At 44.9% G+C, this 26,979-nt stretch overlaps 3 protein-coding genes across 4 annotated transcripts in view; 1 reads left to right on the forward strand and 2 right to left on the reverse strand.

The window, feature by feature from the left end:
• Nucleotides 1-25,318, forward strand: part of LOC147455148 (uncharacterized) — a 33,773-nt gene extending 8,455 nt beyond the window's left edge. Inside the window, exons 2-3 of one of the 2 annotated variants that reach the window (XM_086513987.1) lie at nucleotides 24,412-24,522; nucleotides 24,890-25,318. In XM_086513987.1, coding sequence (XP_086370113.1) covers nucleotides 24,412-24,522; nucleotides 24,890-24,993 — 215 coding nt within the window. In that variant the 3' untranslated portion in view covers nucleotides 24,994-25,318. Of the gene's footprint in view, nucleotides 1-24,411; nucleotides 24,523-24,613; nucleotides 24,827-24,889 lie in introns of those variants that run through there. The other variant, XM_086513988.1, reaches the window with a different exon arrangement.
• LOC147455149 (uncharacterized) lies at nucleotides 9,853-12,009 on the reverse strand. The gene has a single exon (XM_086513985.1). It carries the CDS (start codon nucleotides 12,007-12,009, stop codon nucleotides 10,681-10,683), a length of 1,329 nt encoding a protein of 442 aa, XP_086370111.1. The 3' UTR covers nucleotides 9,853-10,680.
• Nucleotides 12,263-12,859, reverse strand: LOC147455150 (uncharacterized). Its single transcript, XM_086513986.1, has one exon. It carries the CDS (start codon nucleotides 12,857-12,859, stop codon nucleotides 12,263-12,265), a length of 597 nt encoding a protein of 198 aa, XP_086370112.1.
• Nucleotides 25,319-26,979: the final 1,661 nt, after the last annotated feature.

The raw sequence follows: 26,979 nt of genomic DNA on the forward strand, positions 1-26,979 counted from the left end.
CGAACAGTCTCTGTCGGTGAAACAGGTTGAGCCTCGAAGATGCGAAAGCAGCGGGCCCGCCAAATGAACCAGTGTGTCGGGCTGCAAATGAGCTTCCAACACCACTCTATCATTGCACCACTCTTGAGGGATGAGCTCTGTGGCAAGTTGTAGTGTAGGGCGACCCTCCTGGTTCACAATCATCCTGTTGTGGAAGCTAGCTCCAAGTGAAGTGCTGGGTCTGTGAGAGTGGATCAAGCTGCAGCACCCCAAGTGTACTGTCGGGTTGTAGAGAGGGATGGCATCAGCGGGAGAACTGGAAGCCAAAGCTGCTATGCCATGGGGCAGTCCCACAAACAGTGTCGTTGACTCTCCACAAGATGGCCATAGGCTGCAGATGCTGCCAAAAAGCCGTTGTGTACCAACGGCCCCCAACTAGCTCTGTGCGGTACTAGCCACTGAAAAATAGTAGCTCTCCTTGGTTGCCTGCTGTCCCACAACCACTCCCAAAAAGCTGACAAGAACTTAGTCGTGAGACCCTCCTCCTACGAGTGAAGTGCAGTAGCTGGGCGAGCCTCTGTGTGTTGTCAGTATGTGTCACCCCAAACGAGCTGTGTAGTGGAAAACGGGAGTCCTTTGGTGGTCGAGTGACGAGAAAGGATCCCGTTAGAACCACTCACCTGGTTTCCATTGCACTTGTGCCACTGAAAAATAGTAGCTCTCCTTGGTTGCCTGCTGTCCCACAACCACTCCCAAAAAGCTGACAAGAACTTAGTCGTGAGACCCTCCTCCTACGAGTGAAGTGCAGTAGCTGGGCGAGCCTCTGTGTGTTGTCAGTATGTGTCACCCCAAACGAGCTGTGTAGTGGAAAACGGGAGTCCTTTGGTGGTCGAGTGACGAGAAAGGATCCCGTTAGAACCACTCACCTGGTTTCCATTGCACTTGTGCCAGAGGGTGGCTCTCCCACGCCCAAAGCCTTCAGTGTCCTGCCTCAAGATCTGCTGGTCAGGATTATGACAAGTCCTCCCAGAGATGTCCACAACTCTAATCCTCTGAAAGCAGCACTCTGCAACCTGTGGCGCCTCAATTGAGACTGTGAAGCTGGCCCTCCCCCTGAATCTCGAAAAACATGGGGGGTACTCTATCCGAGCAAGCCCTAACTGCAATGAGGACCTCCAAGCGCGTGAAGGCCCCCATCCACCTAAGAGCTGCATCCTTTAGAGGGGTGTGCCTCTCAGTTGGGATGGCCTTTGTGATATCTTGACACATGCTCTGCACTCCACTCGTGCCTCGCAACTGGGTGCTCTGAACCTCCTTGAGAAGGTACTAGCACCGAACTTGCAAGCTGGACCCTCTGCCACGGGACCCCAAGAAACATGAGGCCTGCTGCCCACCAAGTGGCCTCTGTGTGTGCTAACGATGGGGTTCCAAACAAGTGGTTGTCTCAAGCACTCCTCCATGCAAGTTCGTTGGTGCTGCTCCAGGCCACTCCTCAGCTGCTCTTAGGCCCTAAGCAGACTCATGGCAAAACGGTCCTCCCAACTCTTGCTCAGGCCGACCCGACGCATCTCTGTGAAAATCCATTTGATGGACGGGCTCCATGAACTGCCCGTATGAGGAAATCGAGCACGAATCACTGTAGCAACAACTCTTTTCAGGGCTTCTACCTTGGAAAAAGTCTTCTGACCACCAGCTTCCCAAGGAGAGCCAGCTTCCCAAGGAGGGCTTTGCTTTGCCGTGCTAGGTTGATGAGCCCTAACCCTCCCTGAGAACATGGTAAGGTAATGACATGCCGGGACACTTTGGCCGTGGTTGACTGAGTGTCGCACCCTTACCATAAAAAATTCATGATTAGCCTCTCCAACTGGCTGATATAGGAACTCGAGAAGATCCAATAGGACGTGATGTACCACATAGTAGCCAACAACACCTGGTTGACCACTACCACTCTACTAGTCAAAGAGAGCCGTGCAAAACTCCAATGTAGCAGCTTCCTCCTGATGGAAAGGAGGGGAGTAGTCTGTTGTTCTGGCTACAAATCGAGGCCAGCCTGACATCCCAAATAACGTACAGCAGTCCTTGGGGGTATCCACCTGAAGCCCTCACCACCTATCGACGAGTCAAGCGTTTGGAATGCCCACGTAACCATGGCAAGTCCTCTGTACGATGTCTCATGAAACTGCCAAGTAACTCCTCAAAGATAGAGGCTCCTCTTGGGGCTTCGACTAGATTGCTGTACGATGGAAGCTCTAGATGAATCCTCGTCTTTGCTACGGATGTGGCTACAAGTGTAGGCTCATGATGCATGCGAACTCCCACTGTGGTTGCCTTGGATTGGAACCCTTTGGCTCCAGATTGATGGCTATCGATTGCTAAGAAGATGCAGATGGTGTGGACTGTTAGGTGCAACGGAATGATTGTTTGCACTTTGCTCAAGATGAGTGCTCCAAACTGTGCTCAAGGTTCCTTTTGTTCTTATGGAAGGTAGAGCCTTCCGTTCTTAATGAGAGAATGCTATGATCATCAAAGTGAATGGACACTGTGCGTGCAAGTGTATGAGATTGAGAGATAGAGAGAAGAGAGATACGACACCAGAGACGTAAAAGCCTCCTCCGAAGGCCCCACTCTCGTCGGCGAGAGTGGTCTACTTATGATTGCACAAAGTGGTACAATGACGATGCAATGGACTGATGCAATCTGGGACTATGCCGATGACGACGACAGTGATGACGATGACGACTTTAGGGCTGGAATCTGTGATCTTCTATTTTCTGAATTTCAGGACTGTTTCGGTGGCTGAAAATGACTGTTTTGGCTGCGTTTTCGAGGGCTGAAAATGGGGGTCTTCTGCAATGCTTCCAGGGCTAAATCTGCTACTGTGTCTAATGCTGAAAACGCTGCCGTTCTGATGTGAAATAGGCTGAAAAACCAAAAACGCTGGCTGCCTCTCTAGCGTTAGTGAAAAACGCTGCCTGTCTGGGATCTGCTGGCGATCATTGCTGAAAACGCCAGGGCCTTGTGAAGGTGCTGAAGGGATGCAAAAACGCCAGGGATCTGGAGTTGCTGGCGATGACTGCAAGGGAAAAACGCTGGGGCTGATGTGGTTATGGGCGATGAGGGAACACCAAAACGCCAAGGTTCTGATGGGTTCTTGTTGAGAAGGTGCCTGTTGAGTGGGAGCTCCTGTTGCCTCTTCTGCCAAATAGTGCTAGCTTGGGTTTGCTTATATATTAACTTAGCAAAATTGCCCTACCTACTTTTGTTGGAAAGTCACTTAAAAATAATAAGTGAAAAATACCAAAAATAGGGAAAATAGGCTAAATGCACTGGAAAATTCCCATGACTGAATCTGATGGATTCTGAAGGGAATACTGATCATCAATGCTGTGTGCAACCAGAGGATATGCATCTACACTAAGTGATTGGACATGCACGGTCTACGAATAGACTCACAAAAGTGCCAGATCACCTCTAATCTAGACTGATTGAACTGACTGACTGAACCCTGATCATGCTGTAGCTTGTCCACAGACACATAGGGTTGGATGTGTCACGTGACATGGACCCATGTGTTGCCAAAGATGTCTACAAATCAATGACGATACAATGCCTCTTCTGGAATGATGGAATTCTCCAAAAAGATGGGAGAGATGGTTCTTCAAACAATGCCAAGACTCCAAAACTAATAGGCTGATTTGGATGGCACCTTTCTTTGTCGTTATAGGTTGCTAACAAATCCTGATACTTGCAATCAACATCTTCATGTTTCTAATGCATCTCTTCAATGATGCGATCTGTCATGTCGAAGAATTTATGACTGCAAATATCCATGCTAGGATTTCTTTATGTCGAGGTGGTCGAGTGCACACACCAAGTCACATCCTCTCGCAGGCGCACCACAACTGTGTGTGCATTTCCTATGTTCAAGGCGCACGGTCCCACGCGCAATGGGTGAGAAGCATCCTTGGACGAAACGCTACAATACACACTCAAACACTTGAGAAAAAAAGAATAAAAAAATCTTCAAAGTTTAGTGGATTAGTGCAAAATCACAAAGCTCTGATACCAATGTCAAGTGTAGCGGAATTGAAATGGTGAAGATCTAGGTTTTACACTTCCACAAATCCTTAACTTCTTTTCTTTGCGTTAGTGATTGCCTTTAACTTGAATGATGGTTCCTTTTACCTTTCCTTGAAGAGAGGGAATGAGAGAGTGCGGGAGAGATGTGTTGCGGGAGAGAGAAGGAGAGAGAAGAGAATGATGACACCCGATGGGGTCCCAACCAACCCTCTCAAGGGGCCCCCACACCGTTGCCGATGTGAATTTGCTTTAGATTGCGTAAATGGAATGTACACACAATGCAATACCTCAAGTGCAAACTCTATTGACTCGAATGACGACTGTTGCCGTGGTAACTCATCAAGACGAGGCACCTCCGGGGCTGATTTATGCACTTTTGGATCCTGCTCGATGTGGGATTGCGGATGGCCACCAAGGGGTAGACCTAGGGCTGAATTGCGCTCCCGATATGAGAGGAATGAAGGGCTGAAAACGAAGATCTCGACGATGCCGATGATGGACAGCAATGAAGCGCTCGATGCCGGCGAAGGAATGATGGGCTGCCAAAGTACCGGACCGCAACGGAGATGGCTAACGATCGCAGATTTGCGCCGATTTGGCGAGGGAAGGGCTGATATCTGAAAACGCTAGCTGGTCTGTAACCTCTGGAGCTGGTGCTGGGTTGAAAGGTTGGATCGCAAGGGACAGAATCTGCAAAATGCTTCCGTTGGGCTGAAGTGCTGAAAACGCTAGCGTTGGGAATCTGCAAACGTTGAGCTTTGCAACTTTCACCATCTGCATCTATGCCAATCGATGGGCTGCCTGGCTCCTTTTATAGGTAAGATATTTGGGTTATAAACCCCAGACCTAACAAAATAAATCATAAAAATGATTTATTAATAAGTTTGGCCAAGGGGGTAGTTTCTGGGGGAAATAGTAGCACATCTACCCACTCGGGAATGCGATCGACGCGGGGAATGGCTTGTTAGATTCCTTTGACAAAACTACATGCATGTCGTACCAGATGCCCACTATAGTGTAATAACATCTGTCAAAACGCTTGTGCAAACCATTTATGCAAGAGGGTTCCAAAATTGGAAAATCTAAACTAATGGACTTGTCGAGACATACAGGTCCTGCGAACAGGCTCACAAAATTGCCGGTACTAATCCTCCTAGGATTCTAGACACTCCTATCTAGGAAGAAGGGGAAAATTGGCTTTGGAAGTCGATGAAGCATGTCCACGTGGCATACAAAGCCATGCGCACGTGACAATCAAATGGAGGGAATGTCTTGGTTTCTTGAATGATATTACACATCTTCTTAGTTCAGTGATGCAAATGCAAAGAATGACGAGTCAAGAGGACCCCTCCTCTCGATTAGCAACGACTTGTGGTTAGAGAGACATCCCTCTTCACTGAGAGCCACACTCCTTTGATCCTGTTGTCGATCAGTTATGATCCTTCATCCATTGGTTGCAGCTGCTCACTTACAGAAATGACTTTTGGATCTAGACACGTCTCTCTACATTAAGGGACATGACTTTTTACTAGTGTCTTCCTTTCAGTTTCCAGTCTACTTTTAGTTTCAGTTTCAAGAGGACCCCTCCTCTCGATTAGCAACAACTTGTTATTAGAGAGACATGCCTCTTCAGTGAGAGCCACACTCCTTCGATCCCGTTGCCGATCAATAATTGTCACGTGACACATCCAACCCTATGTGTCCGTGGACAAGCTACAACATGATCAGGGTTCAGTTAGTCCAATCAGTCTAGATTAGAAGTGATCTGGCACTTTTGTGAGTCTATTCGTAGACCGTGCATGCCCAGGCACTTAGTGTAGATGCATATCCTCTGGTTGCACACAGCATGATCATAAGCATTCCCATCAGAATTTATCAGAATCCTTCAGGGGAATTTTCCAGTGCATTTAGCCTATTTTCCCTATTTTTGACATTTTTCACTTATTATTTTTAAGTGACTTTTGTTGGAAAGTAGGTAGGGCAAATTGAGTAAGTTTGTATATAAGCAAACCTAGACTAGCACTAAATGGTAGAAGAGATAACAGGAGTCAAGCTCAGTAGGCAACTTCTCCAACAAGACCTCGTGGTGGATTTCCTCCAAGCAAGAAGCAAGAACCTCCCCTAGCGTTTTTGAAGACCCCTTTCCTAGCGTTTGCAGCAGGCACCCTCGCCAGGCAGTTCCAGTCACTAGTGTTTTTGCATCTGGATGCCATCGCCACAGATTCCTTCAGCTAGCGTTTTTGCAAAGCTCAACATACCTAGCGTTTTGACAGTTTTCAGCCACAGCAATGCAGTGTTTTTAGCAATGAAGCACCTGCAAAAGTCAGCCCTAAAGAATAGCAATGCAGCGTTTTTAGCAATGAAGCACCTGCAAAAGTCAGCCCTAAAGAATAACAGATTCGACCCGGAAAGACCATCAATTTTCAGCCTAAAGAAACCTCAGTTTTCAGCCCTAAACCTACAGATTTTCAGCGACAAAGACCCACAGAAACAGCCCCCCAAATCAGCGTTTTTGGACTAGTAGCAGATTTCAGCCCATAGCATTTTCGGACAACAGTAGAAAGATTGCAGATTTCAGCCCTTAGGTCGGTCTCGTCATCACCGTTGTCATCGTTGACATAGCCTAGACTTGCATCAGTCACATGCATACAATTTGTACCAGTTTGTGCAATCATAAGTAGACCATTCTGGCCGATGAGAGTGGGGCCTTCGGAGGAGGATTTTACAACGTCTTTGGTGTCGTATCTCTCTTCTCTCTCTATCTCTCAGTCTCATACACTTGCACGCACAGTGTCCATTCACTTTTTTTGTGATCATAGCACTCTCTCATTAAGAACGGAAGGCTCTACCTTCCATAAGAACAAAAGGAACCTTGAGCACAGTTCGGAGCACTCATCTTGAGCAAAGCGCAAACATTCATTCCGTTGCACCTAACATTGGTATCAAAGCTTTGGCAATGTTCTGTATCACTCAAGGAAAGAACCACAAGAATCACAAGAATTTTTTTTTTGCTTGTTGCGGTCACTCAAACCAAAGTTCGCTTGGGCGTGTCGATTCCTAATCGTGTTTTTGAAGAGTGACAGGAATCCCAAGAAAGAAGGGCTTGTCCAGCCTCCCCTTGTGTCTCTTTTCACTCATTGAGAGCGGACCGTGCACTTAGCGGCTGGCCAATCGACGTGAGGTGAGAAAAAGCAACCTTGGTGTGAGCGTAAGGCTGCCAAGGGGTGCGCCCGCAGAAAAGAGAAGAACTCGGGTGAAGAGAAGATCCTTCTCAAACACGGTTTGCAAGCGAAAGAAAACCTCAAGAACCTCAGGAACTCAAGACCCGCAGGAACCCAAGTTCCTCGTGAACTTAAGAATCCAAGATCCCCAAGAACCTAAGTTCCTCGTGAACTTAAGAACCCAAAACCACAAGAACCAAAGACTTCAGTGTATGGTCATCACTCGAAGCGGAATGGATACTTCGCTTGGAGGTGATGAGCATGATAGAGGCGAAGAAGAATTTTCCCCACCAGGAGGTTCTCCCGACCCTCCCGTTCCCCATCTACGTCAAGGATTGCACTAACTTCTATGGAGGAGTTGGACCAGATGTTTATGGAAAGGAAGTTAGAATGCGAAGCAAGACATGCAGAAAGAATGGCAGAAATGGAACGCAGACACGCAGAAAGATGAGCAGAAAGAAAAGCAGAAATGGAACACAAACACCAAGAAATAATGGCAACAGCCAAAGAAAGACAAGAACAGAGCGACCGACACATGAAAGAGTTCTTGCGACTCTTTTCTCAAGTTCAGGCGGAGTTTGCACAGCATCAGGAAAAGGAGACTCTCTCAGTCTCTTCTTCTCCAAAGCATGACACATAGGATTTGCATGATTATGAGAAGCATGATGAATTGAATGATAATGATGAGCATGATGATTTGCATGATCAAGATGTGATTTCTCACAAGCGTGATGATTTGCATGATCAAGATGTGATTTCTCACAAGCATGAGAATTTTCATGAAGATGATGTGATTGTTCACAAGGATGATGTGTTAGTGGATGCTTTTTCTAGCGAAGCTAACCTCGTTGCAGATTCAATCAATCATGAAGGATCGATCTTGGCTCTCGAGTCGAGGTCCAAAGAACTGTTGGGTTAAAGGCATAAATGGCGCCCTTAAGCTACGTGACTCCCACCATCTCTATACATAGATGATGTTGTGCTTTGGATAAGCACTTAGTGAGAGCATTAGCTGGATTTTGTGATGTATGGACCTTAACCAATGTAATAAGGCCATCCTCAAGAGCTTCTCGTATGAAGTGATACCGCACATCAATATGCTTTGTGCGTGCATGAAACATGGCATTCTTTGCTAGGCATATGGCACTCTGGCTATCACAACCAAGCATAGATGCCTTGGCAGGCAAACCAAACTCACTGCATAGGCGTGCTAACCAAATAGCTTCTTTAGAAGCCTCAGTGGCTGAAATATATTCAGCCTCTGTCGTAGACAATGCAACAATCTTTTGCAATCTAGAACACCATGAGACAGCACCTCCCGCAAGAGTAAACACATAGCCACTTGTGGATTTGCGTGTGTCCACATCACTAGCCATGTCAGAGTCACAAAATCCCTTCAACTCCAATGGTCCTTTACCATAGCAGAGACATTTGTTTTTAGTCCCTTTCAAGTACCTCATAATGGACTTCACTGCATCCCAATGCAACCTGCTTGGATTAGCCATAAACCGGCTCACAACTCCCACTGCATGGGCTATGTCAGGCCTAGTAGCAACCATAGCATACATAAGTGAACCACAAGCTGACGCATAAGGCACACTTTGCATGTCATTGGCTTCTTCCTTTGACTCGGGACAATCATCCTTGGAGATCTTGATATATGGTTGTAATGGCACATCAAGAGGCTTTGCTTCAGCCATGTTAAATCTGTCCAGCACCTTTTCAATGAACTTTTCTTGCGACAAATACAATAGGTGCTTGTCTCTTTGCCTTGTAACACGCACTCCAAGTATATGTTTAGCTGCCCCAAGGTCTTTCATTGAAAATGCAGATTTCAGCTACCCTTTAAGAGCATCAACAGTGCTTCTTTTCTTTGTAGCTATCAACATATCATCTACATAGAGCACAAGAATGATAGGACTGCCATCCTCATCACGTTTGGTATACAAACAATGGTCTGCATGGCTTCTTTTGTAACCATGTTTAAGCATGAAGCGATCAAACTTCTTGTACCACTGTCTACATGATTGTTTCAGCCCATACAAGCTTCTATTGAGCATACATACCAAATGTTCCTTGCCAGGAATAACAAAACCCTCGGGTTCCTCCATGTAAAGCTCTTCTTTCACATCACCATGCAAGAAAGCGGTATGTACATCCATTTGGTCCATTTCCAAATCAAGAGCAGCCACTATGGCAAACAATACACGCAAAGTGGTCATCTTCACAACAGGAGAGAACACTTCCTGAAAGTCTATGCCCTTGGTTTGAACATATCCCTTTGCAACTAGCGTTGCCTTATACTTGGGTTTTGCATCAACTGTCTTGATTTTATTCACCCATTTGTTAGGAATAGCCTTCCTTCCTTCGGGCAATTCCACCAAATCCCAAGTATGATTAGCATGCAAAGCTTTAATCTCTTCCTGCATAGCAAGCTCCCACTTGTCGCTGTGCTCACATGTCTTTGCCTCTTTATACATAAGAGGCTCTCCCTCATATGTCAACATAATGTAATGCAAAGAGGGGTCATATCTACTCACAGACCGTCTTTGACGAGTAGACCGCCTCACCCAATGATCCACATTATCCGACAATGGGTTTACATCAGGTGGCATGATAAAATCATCAACAATGGGTTGCTGTACATCATTTTCAGCACCATTTTCAGCATTGTTTCGTGGCTGCAAATGCCCCTCAGGAGCCTCAATTTGTTGCCCAACATCATCTGGCTCAAACACCACTGGATCATCTACATGTTCAGCCATACGTGGTGCATCCTGAGAATCAAAAATAGGCCTAACAGGTGGTTGGTCATGCTGAAATTTGACCCTTTTATGGTCATGCTTTGAGGCACAATTGTTTTGAAGCAGCCATAGTTTTTCCATACGTCAATCACACGTCGGACGCACACGGGTACGGAAGTACAGAATAAGTACGGATCAGACCACCCGAAATTCCACACGTCATTCTTAGGATGCTACATAGTAATTGTAGAAATACTTACTGCACCACCATGTTTAAAACTTTATAAGTTTATAGACAGACAAAAGTTAAAACTTAAAACTTAAAACCATAGAAACTTTAGAAATTAAAAGTGGACTCTGGAGGCTGGAGAGAATCAAGATGGTGCCTTAGACCTCTAAGTAATGATTCATAAAGTAACCTCCAAACAGAAAGGAGTCAAGAGTCAGGACAATAGAAGCAAGCCAAAAACATTCAGGAGTGTAGTCTCCTGAAGGCTGAATCCAAAACATAAGTAGAGAGGCGAGACTAGAGGCTAGAATCTAAACTGTAGACTCTAGAGTCAACAGTGAACATAACACCATACGGGTAACGGCATAAGTAAATGTCAAAAACCATGGTCCAGACTCCATAAGCAGGCGGCTAGGCACAGTGAGCTCTAACTCTCACCATAGCTCACATCCTCATCGTCATAAGCAGCATCATCCTCGTCCTCGTCCTCATCCTCATCCTCATCCTCATCCTCATCACCACCAAATGAGCATGATGCTCCAATATGACTGGTCCCAACAATGGGAATAGGCTCTATCGCATCTGTAGTACTCTCTGCAATGGCCTCCTGAATCTCTTGCAAGGCAAGCAAGCGGTCCTCATCTTTTTCCTTATTGAGCATTTCCAATGTGACCTCCATTCTCTCATAGCCGCGCTCTTTGATTTTGGATATGAGCCTCAAGTTCGTGTGTATGTACACAAGATTCTCTGTATGAGATGGGAGTAGCCTATTTCTTCTCTTAATATGAATGAGAGAGAAGGTGCTCCAATTTCTCTCACATGGAGAGGCACATGTCCCTTGCGAAAGCACTCTCAAAGCAAGAGCTTGCAAAGCGGGTGTGCAAGCCCCAAAAGTTTCCCACCATTTCACTCCCTCTTGCATCCTCAATGCATCTTTTGCAATTGGATGAGCAAATGACTTGCTTTCAGCTTTATAAATGTCAAACTCATCAATTAGGGTGCCTTGCAAGGTCAAATCACCCTTGGTGTACCTGTCCAAGAATGTCATCCATCCTTCATGCACCTCGCCATCACTTTCTTGCCCTCTTCCTCGCCATATGGGATGCAACATGTATCCAACAACATGTAACGGTGTGTGCAACATATTCCATCTTTCAATGCATATATCCCTAATCTCTCTCATCCTTGCAGCATCAATGCCTTGCATGTTTTCAATTTGCTCTACCATGCGATCCGTAAGCTCGTACATAAGCCCCATGGTGGCTCCTTCCCTATCAGCCAAACGGAGAATTTTCAAAATCGGAGAACACATTTTCAAAATCAGCCTTGCCTCTTGCCAAAAGGATGCATTAAACACAATGTTCGAGACCTCAATAGCCTTTTGAGTCTTGGATCTCTTCATCTTAACAAATTTTTCATCAATCATAAGCTTGCGCATACCTTGCATGCATCTCTCATCCACAAGATTGGCCAACATAATAAAGTAGTACACAAATCGAGTGGCTAACGGCTTGACCAAGTCCTTCTTGCTAAGTTGCGGAAACAATGCCAACACAGTAGATTTTCTTGTCACAAATGTGACAATCTTTGTTGCATCCTCAAGCACTTTTCCAACCCAACCAATCTGTCCAATGTCCTCAAACAAAAGGTCCAAGCAATGGCAAGCACATCTGGTAAAAAAAAAGTGTTTCCACTCCCTTTCAATCATCTCCCCAGTACCAACACAGTTGGTTGCATTGTCCATGCATACCTGCATAACATTTGCTGGGCCAATCTCTCTGATAACCTGTTTTGAGATGCTTAAAAATAAATTCCGATGTCTTTGTTTCCCCAGATGTGTCTACAGCTTTCAAAAACACTGGCCCATGAATAGAGCATGCAAGAAAGTTAATGATAGGCCTGCGCCTAGTGTCAGACCATCCATCACACACAATAGAGCATCCATATCTTTTCCATTTCTCGCGTACACCCATGATCTCAGTCTTTATGCATTTAACCTCCTCATTCAATTATGTGGTGCGCAAAGCATGATAAGAGGGGGGAACATACGAAGGACCTGCTTGCCCAATAGCTTTCACCATTTGCAAAAAGTAAGGGCTCCTTACTTTCCATGTAGGAACATCCTCAGCATAAAAAAACTTGCGCAAGGCTTGGTCTGCTTGCTTCCGTGTTTGCAAGCCAAATGCACTCGCCAAACCCCCTTGAGAAACCTTCCTCTTTTTGCTTGAGGACCCCACATTGGACTTGGAAGAGCCACTTACATTAGTTGTTCCCTTAGCATGCGTACTCATTGAAGCACCTCCTTGAGCTTGAGAGGCATCTCCTTCCAAATCATTGACTAGTGCATCTACAAAAGTAGCTCCGTCTTCTCCCTCTGGCCTTGCATCTGCATGCAATCTTGTGACAATCTCTACAACATCTGCTGGGGCCTCATCACATGGGCCTCCCACACCATGGCCAGCAATGCCCAAAATATGTGCACGGATACGCAAAGGACCACCATCCCATGAATGCCCACAAAAATTACATTTACATGTCCATTTTCCTTTTGGAAGACACTTCACTTGCTGCACATACTGCCACTCGGGACGCTTGGTTCGACCCATCTGCAAACTTGCAAAGAATTCGGCTTGGAAGTTGGAACTTGGAAGATGGTACAACGAGCTTGAGCCTTGGAGTACTGAGCTGGCTGCTTGTTAGGTGCAGCGGAATGAATGTTGTATTTTCTCAAGATTAGTGATCTTTATTGCTCAAGGTTCCTTTCAGTTCTTTAGGGAAAGAGAGAGCTTTCTGTCTTGTAGAGTGCTGTGGTCACGATAAAAGTGAGTGGATGTTGTGCGTGCAAATGAATGAGATTGAGAGAAGGAGAGAGAAGAGATACGACACCGAGAGGTTTGTAAAACCCTCCTCCGAAGGCCCCACTCTCTTGGCGAGAGTGGTCTATTCTTTGATTGCACAAAGGTGTACAATGCGTATGCAATGGACTATGCAACTTGGTCTATGCCGATGACGACGACGACGACGACGACGGCTGAAATCTGAGATCTTCTAATCGCTGATTTCGGGACTGTTTCGGTGGCTGAAAATGACTGTTTTGGCTGCGTTTTCTTGGCTGAAAAATGAGGTTTCTTAGGGCTGAAAACTGATGGTCTTCACGGCCTGAATCTGCTACACTTTAGGTGAATGATGCCGATCTTAATTTGCTGCTGAAATTCAAAAACGCAAGGGGCTGAAATTGGTCCTTCTGTCGCCGGGGTTCTGCAAATGCAAAAACGCTAGGTTGATCTGCTGTGTCGTGATGATGCCGGGGCTGATCTGCTATGCACAAATCTCCAATGCTGGTTTGATGCAAAAACGCTAGGTCTTCTGTGGAGAAAACGCCAGAGTAGTCGCGGGGGTTGGTCTTGCTGAGAAGTTGCCTGTTGAGCAAGGTGCTCCTGTTGCCTCTTCTGCCTTTTAGTGCTAACTTGGGTTTGCTTATATAGAAACTTAGCAAAATTGCCCTACCTACTTTTGTTGGAAAGTCACTTAAAAATAATAAGTGAAAATCCCAATAAATAGGAAAATAGGCTAAATGTACTGGAAAATTTCCCTAACTGATGCTAATGGATTCTGATGGGAATTCCGATGATCATGCTGTGTGCAACCGGAGGATATGCATGTATGCTAAGTGACTGGGCATGCACGGTCTACGAATAGACTCACAAAAGTGCCAGATCACTGCTAATCTAACTTGATCGGACTGACTGAACCCTGCTGTGGTGTAGCTTGTCCACGGACACATAGGGTTGGGATGTGTCACGTGACACTGTTGCGCTGTGTGTTGGCGGGAGAGATTGGAGGCAAGAGAGAGTGCGACCCGAGGGCGGAGACTCGAGAGGATGGGCGGGCTGATGTCCAAATCTCACTTCATACACGCTCTGTGACAGTGTCTGAGTCTCTGCAATCTCTGTATATTCTATGCAGACACATTTGCCTACAGACTATACGAGCACGCGGCCAAAAAAAGTTCAGCCGAAACCTTTGTGTCCCAAATTTTTTGCCACGCTGGCTGCAGGTACGAAATTCCCATCCGTACTCCATCCGTACCCGTACCCGTACGGCAGTACAGCAAGCCATCCGTACGCGAACGAAGAGAACTATGGAAGTAGCCTTGCCTCATTAAAAACAACATCTCGGCTGCGTCGACCCTTTTGAGCTGAGGTAACCAAATCCTGTAACCAATTTCGCCTTCTTCACCATATCCCATGAAGAGGCCTTTAATGGACTTGGCATCTAGTTTACTCCTCAACTCAGGTCTTGTTGGGGTATAGGCGCCTGTGCCTTACCAGGCCGCCCAGAGTCTGGGCGCCCACTGACTTGTATACCTTATACATAGCATAAGTGTATAGGGGGCTGCTCACTCTTTGAGTCTCCCCACCCACATCGTGTGTGTCTCCTTCTCTCTCTCTCACTCTCCGTCTGTGGTGCTCCCCGATCCCCTTCAATTGGTATCAGAGCGTAGGTGCGGAGGGAGCGCGTGTGTGCACAGTCACGACGACAGCGGAGAGCCAGTTTCATTCCCGAAATCGCGTCCACGCGCGCGCGCACTTTCAAGAGTGCAAACAGGGTTTCGAATTCGGCATCGGCAAATTCAGCTTTCCCCCTTTCGAAGCCATTCGAGCCATCAAAAACTTCATTCGAGCTACGGTTGAGGAGCTGCATTTTTCAGCCCTCTTTTGGCAGTTTATGCTGCGTTTTTTGGGTCGAAACGGAGGTTTTTGGCATAGCTTTCACACCCGGACTCGGATACATGTGATCTAGGAGTCTACCTTGGGGTTTTGGCACGCTCTGGACGCGCTCGTCATATCAGAATTTTAAAATTCTGAACGCTGAATTTTCTGCAGCAGCAATTGTTTATTGTGTGTCGAGGATTCCACACATGGTTTGCTCTCAGATGTGAGAGTGATATTTGCTGCAAGTTTCCTCACAGGTGGGAGGATACGATGTATGCCTTATGTGGTTTGATGCTCAGGGAGACTAATGTGATTGCATTTTGAGCTCGGCAATGTATGCCTCGAGCATGTTTTTTGGCAGTCACAGGTAGAGCAGATATTTGTGTACTAGATTTGCAGGTGTTTGCAATGATGTATGCAAAGTGTGGAGATTGGTGCATGCATTTGGAGTGCGGTTTGATGCGCTTTGGTTGCTCATGGTTTTGAGCGTGCAATCAGTTTGGTTACTGGTTTTGTGGCCGTTTTACTGACGAAACTTTGGCAAAATTTTCCCAGGAATTTTATGCATATCATTTATGCGATCTAGGTAGAGATTGCAGGTTGCACTCAGCATTTGCGTGAGGTATTCTTTGCAGGTGGGAGATTTGTACGTGTATGCATCGATACCGCACAGTGTGGGCTTGGTGATTAGCTCACGGGTTTGACAGGCGTACAGTTATCTTGACACACTCACAAGAGTGAATGTTGTGATGTATGCTTGTGTGGCTACGAGTTAGGTAGCCGGATTCGAGCACTAATGGCTTGAGGTTTTTCAGCAGCTTTCAGCTACAGGTTTACAAGTTTACAGGCAGGTTTGAGGGCTTATTTGGGCGCTGAATTTTCAGCCATTGTTTCCTCTTTGCAGGTGTCCATGTATGGCTCAGTTTGTAGGCTGATCTGGGACACGTTTGTGACTTGTTTATGCAGCTGTTGAAGAGCTGAATTTTGGGGTTGATTTGCAGCCATATCTTACAGCCATATTTGCAGACTTTTGTTGATGCGATTCGAGCCAGTTTAGGGCTGATTTGGTTGACATTTGCTACTCATTGTTGGTTGCTCTTTTGCGAGCATTATGGCTGATTTTTCATTTGACTTCCAGCGTTATGGTCTGACACAGTTTGATGGTGTAGATTTTGTTGCTTGGAAGGAACATATGCTTGTTGCATTGACAGATTTGGGGCAGGATAAACCCTTGCGTGGTTTATCGGCAAAGCCCAAGTCTATGAGTGATGATGATTGGCAGGATCTTGATGAGTTAGCCATGTCTACGATTTGTTTGCATCTGGTTGAGTCTGTTTACTGACAGGTCTCGAGGGAGACTACAACTCATGCTTTATGGCAGAGTTTACATGCTATGTACGCGACATCCATGTCTACAGGGGAGTCTAGTCCCACTTCTATGTCCATGGAAGAGATTGGTCCCACACGCAAGTCTCGACGGCATAGAGACTTGACATGTTGGCATTGTGGACATAGAGGGCACATTAGGCGTCGATGTTTCAGGTGTTTGAAACAACGGAGGCGACAGATGTGTGATGCAGATTTGGGCACGACAGATGCTAGTGAGATCAGTACGGTGGTTACTGAGTATGATTGTGACGGCGATGTCACATTTACATCTAGCTTGTCTTCAGACTATCTTATGTCTACGGATTGCATATCGGATTGCACATTGTCTTCACATTGGTTACTAGATTCAGATGCTACTTTCCATGTCACGTCGCATCGTGAGTGGTTTAGTACGTTTTCTAGTGGGAGACTTGGTTGTGTGTACATGGCTGATGGTGCTGTGTATGACATTGAGGGTACAAGAGACGTATGTTTGTCCTTGCCCAGTGGTATGAGATTTACCCTGCGTCATGTGCGTTATGTGCCAGATTTGAGACGGGATTTGATCTCAGTCAGACAGTTACGGGATAGTGGATGTCGAGTATCGTTGCTTGAGCGATCTTTTGCGATGCGTTTGGGTTCGCTAGTGATTGCGAGAGGTGCCAGGAGTGGTACAGGTTACCCATTGCATGTGGATCACGCGAGAGACGGTGTTGTCTCTGTGATCACGCAGCCAGGTAGAGAGCGAGAGAGAGCAGGCGAGTCTCTTTTGCTCATGGGTTGCAGGGTAGTGAGCTCGTTGTGCACACAGTTGGGGCACGACTTGAGCAGTCACACAGAGAGGTGACATAGTCATACATGCATGCTTTGCTAGTGACTGAGCAAAGCAGAGAGTCAGTTGTGCGAGATACTTCTATGCAGAATAGCAGGTAGAGCGGTCTTGCTCTAGTGAGTCACAACAGGAGGACGTTGTGCAAGAGTCTATGCATACGGAGTTAGAGCATGAGAGCTCTAGTGAGTCACAGCAGATTGAGTGGTCATGTTTGCAGTGGATGATTGCAGAGGAGACTGAGATGTGAGCGATTATGCAATCATTCCTTTCTATGCTCGACAGTGAGCATGGGGATATAGTTTTGCAGGATATGTCTTCCAGCAGACACCTAGAGCAACTGGTTTGCTCTGAGGTTGCACGACAGGTTGATGCGTCTTTTGCGGACAATCAGGAGATGCATGTGGCTGATACGCCTCGTCAGTCAGAGATGCCTATTGCCAGGGATATATATGTTGATGCATGCTCCGTAGAGCTAGCAGGGTCCACTAGCATTGCATCGGTATTCGGTGGCCTCGTGTATGAGATGCTGATCTTGAGACCGGATATCGCAGCTGTAGTGGGAGCATTTGCAGTTGGGGTTGTTAGTCGTTTGTTGACTGATGATGGCATAGTGCACGAGGGAGATATGCAGGTATTGCGTATATACTTGCAGTACGTGTGCGGTACGTCTGGTGGTGTATGGACTTACACGGGAGTAGGACAGCCGGATGCACATGATCACAGCCAGCCAGTGGGCATCGGTTGAGAGCGGTTTTCTCTCACCTTTTGTAGTCTTTAGACTAGGTTCCCTTGCTTAAAGGCACAGTCGCCTTTAAGTGGGAGGTTGTTGGGGTATAGGCGCCTGTGCCTTGCCCGACCGCCCAGAGTCTGGGCGCCCACTGACTTGTATACCTTATACATAGCATAAGTGTATAGGGGGCTGCTTACTCTTTGAGTCTCCCCACCCACATCGTGTGTGTGTCTCCTTCTCTCTCTCTCACTCTCCGTCTGTGGTGCTCCCCGATCCCCTTCAGGTCTAACATGCACAAAAGCCTCGCAACCAAAAATCCGTAAGTGATCATATGAAGCAGACTTGCCATACCAAACCTCTTCAGGGATGTCATCTTTCAAAGACATGTGAGGGGATTGATTGCATATATGCACTGCAGTTTTCAAAGCTTCTCCCCAAAATCCATGAGAGAGATTAGCTGTGGATAGCATGCATCTCACCCTCTCACAAAGTGTCCTATTAAATCTTTCAGCCACACCATTAGAAGAGGGGCTGTATGGCACAGTAAGCTCCCTCTTAATACCTAAGTTTTCACAAAATTTGTTAAATTCAACACTTGTGAACTCCCCCCCATTGTCCGTACGCAAGCATTTTAGCTTTCTACTTGTTTGGGTGGTCACAAATGCATGAAATTTCTTAAACGCAGTAAAGGCTTCATCCTTAGATTTAAGCAAATAAACCCAAATTTTTCTAGAATGATCATCAAGAAAGGAGACAAAATAACATGCACCTCCCATAGACTTAGTAGGCATGCTACATACATCAGAATGTACAAGATCAAGCACACAAGATTCACGAGAGACACCAGAGTAATAAGAACGCTTTACTTGCTTGCCATATTGACATTCATTACAAAAGTCAAGCTTTGTGCCTTTAGCATCAAGCTTGTTCAAAGTACAAAGTTTAGAAAGGCCCTTTTGGCTCATATGGCCAAGCCTCTTGTGCCACAACTCCATGTGAGACTTAATTTCAGCCAATGCAATAAACTTGCCGAACATGGCCTTTCCATGCATGCAGTAAAGTGTCCCTTTCTTTGTGCCCTTTACAATCAGCCTTGAGCCTTTAGTCATTTTCCATGATCCTGTCTCAAACAAGATGCTGTAACCATGCATATTCATCTGACCAACAGAAAGCAGACTCTTCTTGATTCCCGGCACATATCTAACATCATGCAAGACAAGCTCATTTGTGCCATCTATGGAGAGATGCACAGTGCCAATACCCTCAATGGAACATGCATGATTGTTTCCAAGGTATACATGGCCACGTTTGCCTGCATCAAAAGTAGAGAAACACTCCTTGATAGGAGTCACATGAAATGAAGTACCGGAATCAACAATCCAAGTCTGGGATAATGCATCATTGACAGTCAACAAAGCATCAATAAGATCACTCTTGGTGATCTACATGTCCTGTGAATGAACATTTAGAGAGGCATCAAAGTCATAAGCATCATCATCTGACAAAGTGGCACACAAGATGTCCTCTACATATGTCCTGTGAATGAACATTTAGAGAGGCATCAAAGTCATAAGCATCATCATCTGACAAAGTGGCACACAAGATGTCCTCTACATCTGACAGCTCCTCAATCACAACACTAGAGGCCACATTGGCCTTCTCTTTTCCTTTGAGCTATCGTGTGCATCTGTCTTGACTTCCTTCTTCTCTTTCTTTTTGTCTCCGCTATTCTTTTTCCGTTCTAACTCGGCTTTATAGTACCTGCAATCGGGTTTCTTGTGACCTTTCCTGCCACACTGATAGCAAGTCACATCACCCTTGCCTTCGCTGGTATGTCCCCTTTCCTTACTCTTACTCTTACTCCTTTGTGCATAAGCATTCTTCTTTTCTGTCCTGCCTCTAACCATGTTGGTAGAGTTGCCTCCCTCTCCACTTGCTTTCCTGCTGATTTCCTCATTCAAGATAGAACCCTTAACACCATCAAAGGTCAAATTGGGGTTATTGGACAATGAAACCACCAATGTTTCCCATGACTCAGGTAAGGTCATAAGCAAGAAGATAGCTTTCAACTTATCATCAAAAGGAGGTAAGCCTGAGTCCTTTAACTGCGACAAAGTACCTGCGAACAATGACAAGTGCTTTGCAGCGCTCTTGGACTCATCTAGTTGCATGCCAACAAGTTTTCGCATCAAATGCACTTGGTTGTCAGGCGTTGTATTTTCATACATTCCCTTTAACTTCTCCCACACATCAAAAGCACTTGTGAGACCTTTCACATCAATGACTGTCTCATCGGCCATGGCCATTTTAATGTATGTAACAGCCTTGTTGTTCGAGCTAACCCATGCTTCATCCGTCATAGTCTGTGGCTTTACCTGTTCAAGTGCCCCTTCAAAATCCTTAAGAAATAGGATTCCCTAGATCCTGTCTTTCCAAGGTCGAAACCTGTTCCATCGAACCTCTTAATCTCGAAGAAGATGAGGCCATAGTTGCACGAATAAAAGGGCTAATACGCTGAATTTTCGAGCAAAATGCACAAAAACCGGAGTATAGCCTCACAGAGATGTGCACTACATCTCCAAATGGTCACAGGAGCAATTTGGGGCAAAAAAAGTCGATTTGGGCACAAAAAACAATTTCTGAAATTTATGCGCAAGAAATTTCAGCGAGCGAATTTGTGCTCAAAAACAACAAATTTAGTTGTTTTTAGCCTCACAGAACATACATAAGGCTAATGTACAGCCTTTAGAAGCATGTAAGAGCAAAAGCCCCAATTTGTAGCATCAAATTGCACGAAATTGAGCCACAAATAGTCATACATAGCCAAAATTTGTCAAGCATGCGTAGATTGCATCAATTTGCACTTTCCCCAATGTAGTCGCATCATAAAAACACTTGCAAAAACCTACGTAAATCTGAAATTTGTTGAAAACACCTGTTTTAGGACCTGTTTTTCGGCAATTTCAGTGTTTTCGGGTAGCGGGGACTTAGCAAATGTGTTCCCACACCTTAATACATCATTTGCAAAACCTGTATTTTGCTGTCATAACCTGTAATTTGTTGATTTTGACCTAATTTCAGCCTGTTTTAGGTCAATTTGACTTGCCGGGAGCTCTCTAGTGTCCGGGGACGAGTCCTTTGGCGATGAAATTGCAAAATCTCGCGTGAAAGTTGACCTCCTTGGTTGAAAATCAACGTTTGCAGGTTTGGGAGCAAACCCTAATTGGGCTCTGATACCAGTTGATGAGCGCGAAGCGGTGTGTTCAAGTGAGAGCACGCGAAGAAGTGCACGGTGTGCACCTTGGAGAGGGGCGAGTGCAGACAAGGAGGAGGGCGCTGGTAGAACGAAGAGGAAGAGACAGAGAGCGCTACTCGTTAGCTGGAGGGCGCCAGACTCACTCACTTATTCCCCCCAGCTAACGAGTAGCGCTCTCTCTCTCTCTTCCTCTTCATTCTGCTAGCGCCCTCCTTCCTGTCTGACTCACTCACTTATTCCCCCTAGCTAATGAGTAGCGCTCTCTCTCTCTCTTCCTCTTCGTTCTGCGCCAGACTCACTCACTTATCCCCCCCAGCTAACGAGTAGCGCTCTCTCTCTCTCTTCCTCTTCGTTCTGCTGGCGCCCTGCTTCCTGTCTGCACTCGCCCCTCTCCAAGGTGCACACCCTGCACTCTTCGCGTGCTCTTTCACTTGCACACACCGCTTCGCGCTCATCAAGAACCCCCTCAGGAAGAAGCGATCTTGGCTCTCAAGCCTAGGTCCAAAGAACCTTTACAGGAAGTACTATGTGTTCGAATGATTCGTCAGCACGCATTGTTCGAGTGTTTTATTTGTGATCGTTTCTTGTATTTAGTCAGCGTCTTTATGTGATCCCTTTTCCTAGGCATGACATATTGTACGTTGAGCATGTTTCACTCATGAATGAGCACGAATGTATGCGGATTTTTCATGAAAAGCTGAAAAGTATGCATTCAAAGAAGTCACATTCCATGTCTCTTCCTTGGCATGACACATTTGTAGACAAAGCACATGAAAGTATGAGCACCAAGCATGGGCATTTCCGTTGTGAATTTCCACAGTTGATTGCTTCAGATCATAAGAGAAACATTTGATCTCATTGTTTGCGTGTGTGTGGTGAATGGTTTGGCACTCTGTCTCTTTGTTCATCTACATTGCATGCTCAGTCTTTGAGGAAGACAATATTTTTTCCAGTCACTTTACATGGAATAGGTATATTCATGTATTTGTGTTGGAAGTGGTTTCAGGAATTTTCAGCCATGGAGATTCTTGAAGAAGAAAGAAGCATGACTATCGATGAAGTTGAAGCATCGAAGGAGCCATAAATGACTTTGTGTCGCTTTCGGCGCGGCCCAAAGAAGCAAGCGTTGCAGACCTTTATGAAGTTCAAGTACCGCACGACCCACACATCAGAGTGGGCCGGCGAAGAGTCTCTTCCAGGATTTCGGATGCTATTGGCGATTTCCCTCGACGCCATACAGTTCGGTACCAGTACGTTACTTTGAAAAGGAGGGGATGTCACGTGACACATCCAACCCTATGTGTCTGTGGACAAGCTACAGCATGATCAGGGTTCAGTCAGTCTAGATTAGAAGTGATCTGGCACTTTTGTGAGTCTATTCGTAGACCGTGCATGCCCGGTCACTTAGTGTAGATGCATATCCTCTGGTTGCACACAACATGATCATAAGCATTCCCATCGGAATCCATTAGAATCAGTCACGGGAATTTTCTAGTGCATTTAGCCTATTTTTCCTATTTTTGACATTTTTCACTTATTATTTTTAAGTGACTTGTGTTGGAAAGTAGGTAGGTCAAATTGAGTAAGTTTGTATATAAGCAAACCTAGACTAGCACTAAATGGCAGAAGAGGCAACAGGAGCCAAGCTCAGCAGGCAACTTATCCAACAAGACTCCTTGGTGGATTTCCTCCAAGCAAGAAGCAAGAACCTCCCCTAGCGTTTTTGAAGACCCCTTTCCTAGCGTTTCCAGCAGGCACCCTCTCCAGGCAATTCCAACCACTAGCGATTTTGCATCTTGATGCCATCGCCACAGATTGCTTCAGCTAGCGGTTTTGCAAAGCTCAGCATACCTAGCGATCTAACAGTTTTCAGCCATAGCAATGCAGCGTTTTCAGCAATGAAGCACCTACAAAAGTCAGCCCTAAAGAGTAGCAGATTCGGCCCGGATAGCAGATTCGGCCCGGAAAGACCATCAGTTTTCAGCCTAAAAAAACCTCAATTTTCAGCCCTAAACCTGCAGATTTTTCAGCGACAAAGACCCACAGAAACAGCCCCCCAAATCAACGTTTTTGGACTAGCAGTAGATTTCAGCCCATAGCATTTTTGGACAGCAGTAGAAAGATTGCAGATTTCAGCCCTTAGGTTGGTCTCGTCATCACCGTCATCGTCGACATAGCCTAGACTTGCATCAGTCACATGCATACAGTTTGTACCAGTTTGTGCAATCATAAGTAGACTTTTCTCGTCGACGAGAGTGGGGCCTTCGGAGGAGGGTTTTACAACGTCTTTGGTGTCGTATCTCTCTTCTCTCTCTATCTCTCAGTCTCATACACTTGCACGCACAGTGTCCATTCACTTTGTTTGTGATCATAGCACTCTTTAATTAAGAACGGAAGGTTCTACCTTCCATAAGAACAAAAGGAACCTTGAGCACAGTTCGGAGCACTCATCTTGAGCAAAGCGCAATTTGCAAACATTCATTCCGCTGCACCTTACAATAATGATCCTTCATCCATTGGTTGCAGCATGACTTTTGGATCTAGACATGTCTCTCTACATTAAGGGACATGTCTTTTCATCGTCTATATAAGGAGCCTATTGTAACATTGCAAAATCAATCAACCAGCCATTCAGTTTCCAGTCTTCTTTTAGTTTCAGTTTCAGTCTTAAGTCTACATGAGAGTTAACACTTAATCTTCAAGATAAGTACACATTATCCTCACATATGCAGGGCGAATGCAAATAGGCAGCTATCTGAAGGCTTACAACCCACCTAGAGAGTAAAGAGGGGGCAAAAATTTTGCTAAAGAAGGGAGGAGAAAATGCTGGCAATGGGCTACTTCAGAGGGTGAAATATGCTGTCTTCAAATGCCCAACTTCCACAAGTCACCCATGACTTAAGAGAGAGAGAGATAAGCATATGCATGAGGAAACCCCCACGATAGTTGAAAACACACCTCCAGACCGAGGGAAAATTACTTTGTCTATAAAAATAAGTCCTGTAAAATAGTCAGCCACTGCTCCAAACATGCACTATGGATGACAGAAGTAACTCACAAGAGGCTGGGCAGAGCAACAAAACCGCCCTCTTGTCCTGAAGATTTTCTAGATGATACAAGATTTCTAGATGATACAAGAGAAATAAGAGGGCGAATACTAGCACGTGCATTGCCGCAGTTTTTTGGTTTGAGACATTGTTATGTTCTTGTAGAAAACTTCAATGCTGTCTCTTTTGATAATTAAAACCTTGCTCCAGCTTTAATGGAAGAACTTTTAGAATCCTTGCGTAAAGAGGAGAAACTGCTGGATGCTGATGCATGGAAATATGCTACTCCTCGGTCGCAGCTTTATCTCACGTCAACATCAGGTAAGCTTTTTCATTGTCCATAAGTGTGCATTGTGTCGTTAGGATTATGGGAAGTTTCTGCAACAAACATTGCTGACATACTGTGACCTAGGCGTGAGATTGGCGAAGGGAGAGCTCCCTGCTTTTGGAAACAAAGAAGTTAAGGGAGAGCAACATTTGGTTGGCTGAAATGCAAAACTTGTCTACTGAGCTGTACAAGAAATGTATTTATCTTTTATAAGCAGATGACCATCGTATTTTTGCCCATTTCTGGAGATGGTTTTTGGGCAACTTGAAAAATAAAAAATTTTCTTGTTTTTTGGCTTGTGGTTGCTGCTTTGATGAATTTGTCTGATGTAAGGTAATGAAGAAATCACTTTTGTGGCAGGACTTACTTTACGTCGTTCTCATCAAGAATCTCGGGTGAGGGTAAACAAGAGAAAACGGCCCTATGATATTGGGAGTATCTTGAACTCACGGGCTGTCAAGTAGACCTGCCATTACTTGCTTGACAGCCCTGTCATTACTTACCCCTAGCTCAATGTGCCTAATTGGTATGTGAAGAATGAGGGTGCTCTTTTGATCGGTTTAACTAGAATATCATGGCCATTCGCAGTCCAAACACAATTAAAGCTCGCTTCACCATTACTGCTGCCTGTTTGTCAGATCCAACAATACAGCCTTATATATATTTCTTATACTCTGAGTAATAATTTCTGTGGATCAAGTGTCATGACCTTCCATTGCTGGCTTATTCTATGTTGCCAATCATTAATGTTCAAATCTTGTTACAATTTCAGTAGCTCTATTTGATGGACTTCGTGTTTTAAGGATGGAAAATTTCTTGGCTTTGAAATTAGCTTTGGGCAGTAGCCCCGAGTAGTGTATCAAATAAGTGGATGGAATAGTCTTTTCTTTGAGGATTACGGATAGATGGGAGCACTTATGAAAGGGGATTTAGTCCTAAAAGTATTGACATTACGGATCATGTTGCTTTTTTGGCCTGCCCCACATCATGTTCATTTTGATGATGTAGTGATCTTTCTCATATTTCCTACACTTTCATGTCTGGTTCTATCGTTTGGTGTCTGTCAGGCACCAACAACTTTTTGGAAGTGTAAGACAAAGATGTTTGTAGGATCTCTACATAAATTCCTTGCAGTTTTGTCGATGCTTTTATTATATATCTATTTAAAGATATACACGTGCTATTTTTGGAGTTTGTGTTTAAAGATACACACACAAAGATTAGTATGTTTTGGAATTCATTCAAATTTGTCTTTAATGTATTGAAAGGCCAACTATTAGGTCATATTGTCTTGAAAAATGGTACTGAAATTGCTTATGACAAGAGAGTGACAACATCAATGCGATACAACAAGCTAAGACATTGACGAATGTATCGCAAAATTGTTTTCTACGTCATTTGCTACAAAGCTTTACCTCTATGCAAGGTAACACAGGAGTGTCAATTTTGTTTGAACATCAAAATGTGAGGCAACTTTCAAAAGCTGAAGTTAGTGGTCATGCGAAAAATAAATACTCAAAACAGCCACATTCTAAACTCAATAGTTCAGCTTTATTTGATATTGGTTGAACTTTAAGATGCGACCAAGTATCCAATGTATTTGCTTAACTGAAGGTACCAGCGAGAGGATTAATAAGGTTGGATAGGCTACCAGCCATTGAGAGAAGCATTGGGAATGGTATTTGTTGCCACTAAATGTTATCATTATTTGTTGGGAGAGATGTCTCACTTTTGTGCTGATGATCCAGTGCTCTCTCTTCAACAAGGTGGTTATCCATGGCAGACTCGTGGATCATGCTTCCCTTAGACTTGTATTCCACAACCATACCCAGACACAGAGTGGAGTGGCAACATATAAAAAATAGGCATTAATTGTGTAGTATACTATAATTGAAGGCCAGCTATATAGACTAAATATAGATGGTATACTCGGAAGGTGTGTTCCCACCACTGCAAGAACTGTTCTTACTAGAGAGGCTCGTGCTCGATGTTGGAGGATACTTCTTAATTCAAATTACCTATAGAAAGATCAAGCAATCCAATTCATAGTGGCAACTTGTGATAGGTAAAGTGTACCAACACCTACATTTTCTAGCCAAGACTAACATCCCTTGTGAATCTTCCACGATCCACTACCAACTCATTTATTCAAAGATTTTGGTTGCTTAAACAAAAAAAAAACTTGAATTTCTCTCTTTAAAATGAGTAGCTACTACCATCAATTTTTTTTAATGTTAGCTTCTTGTTAGACTTAGAAGCTTCCTTATTCAACATAAGAGAATGACAAGCTCACATTAATAGGTTGGCAGATTATTAGTAGTAATTTGGCAATATCCAAACAAAAGCTATGATAGAAATATACATAAATCTATCACATAAGCTATGACAAGGATCTAATAGAAATTTTGGCAGTATGTTGGTATCTACATTAAATTCATCACCCACATATA

Source organism: Adiantum capillus-veneris, chromosome 6 (genome assembly GCF_014529385.1).
Source record: "Adiantum capillus-veneris isolate H3 chromosome 6, ASM1452938v2, whole genome shotgun sequence".
Taxonomy (NCBI): Eukaryota; Viridiplantae; Streptophyta; class Polypodiopsida; order Polypodiales; family Pteridaceae; genus Adiantum; species Adiantum capillus-veneris.

Excerpts from the sequence above, each read along its gene's own strand:
- LOC147455149 (XM_086513985.1), bottom strand. The coding sequence starts at position 12,009 with ATGCAGGTATGCATGGACAATGCAACCAACTGTGTTGGTACTGGGGAG.
- LOC147455150 (XM_086513986.1), bottom strand. The coding sequence starts at position 12,859 with ATGGGTCGAACCAAGCGTCCCGAGTGGCAGTATGTGCAGCAAGTGAAG.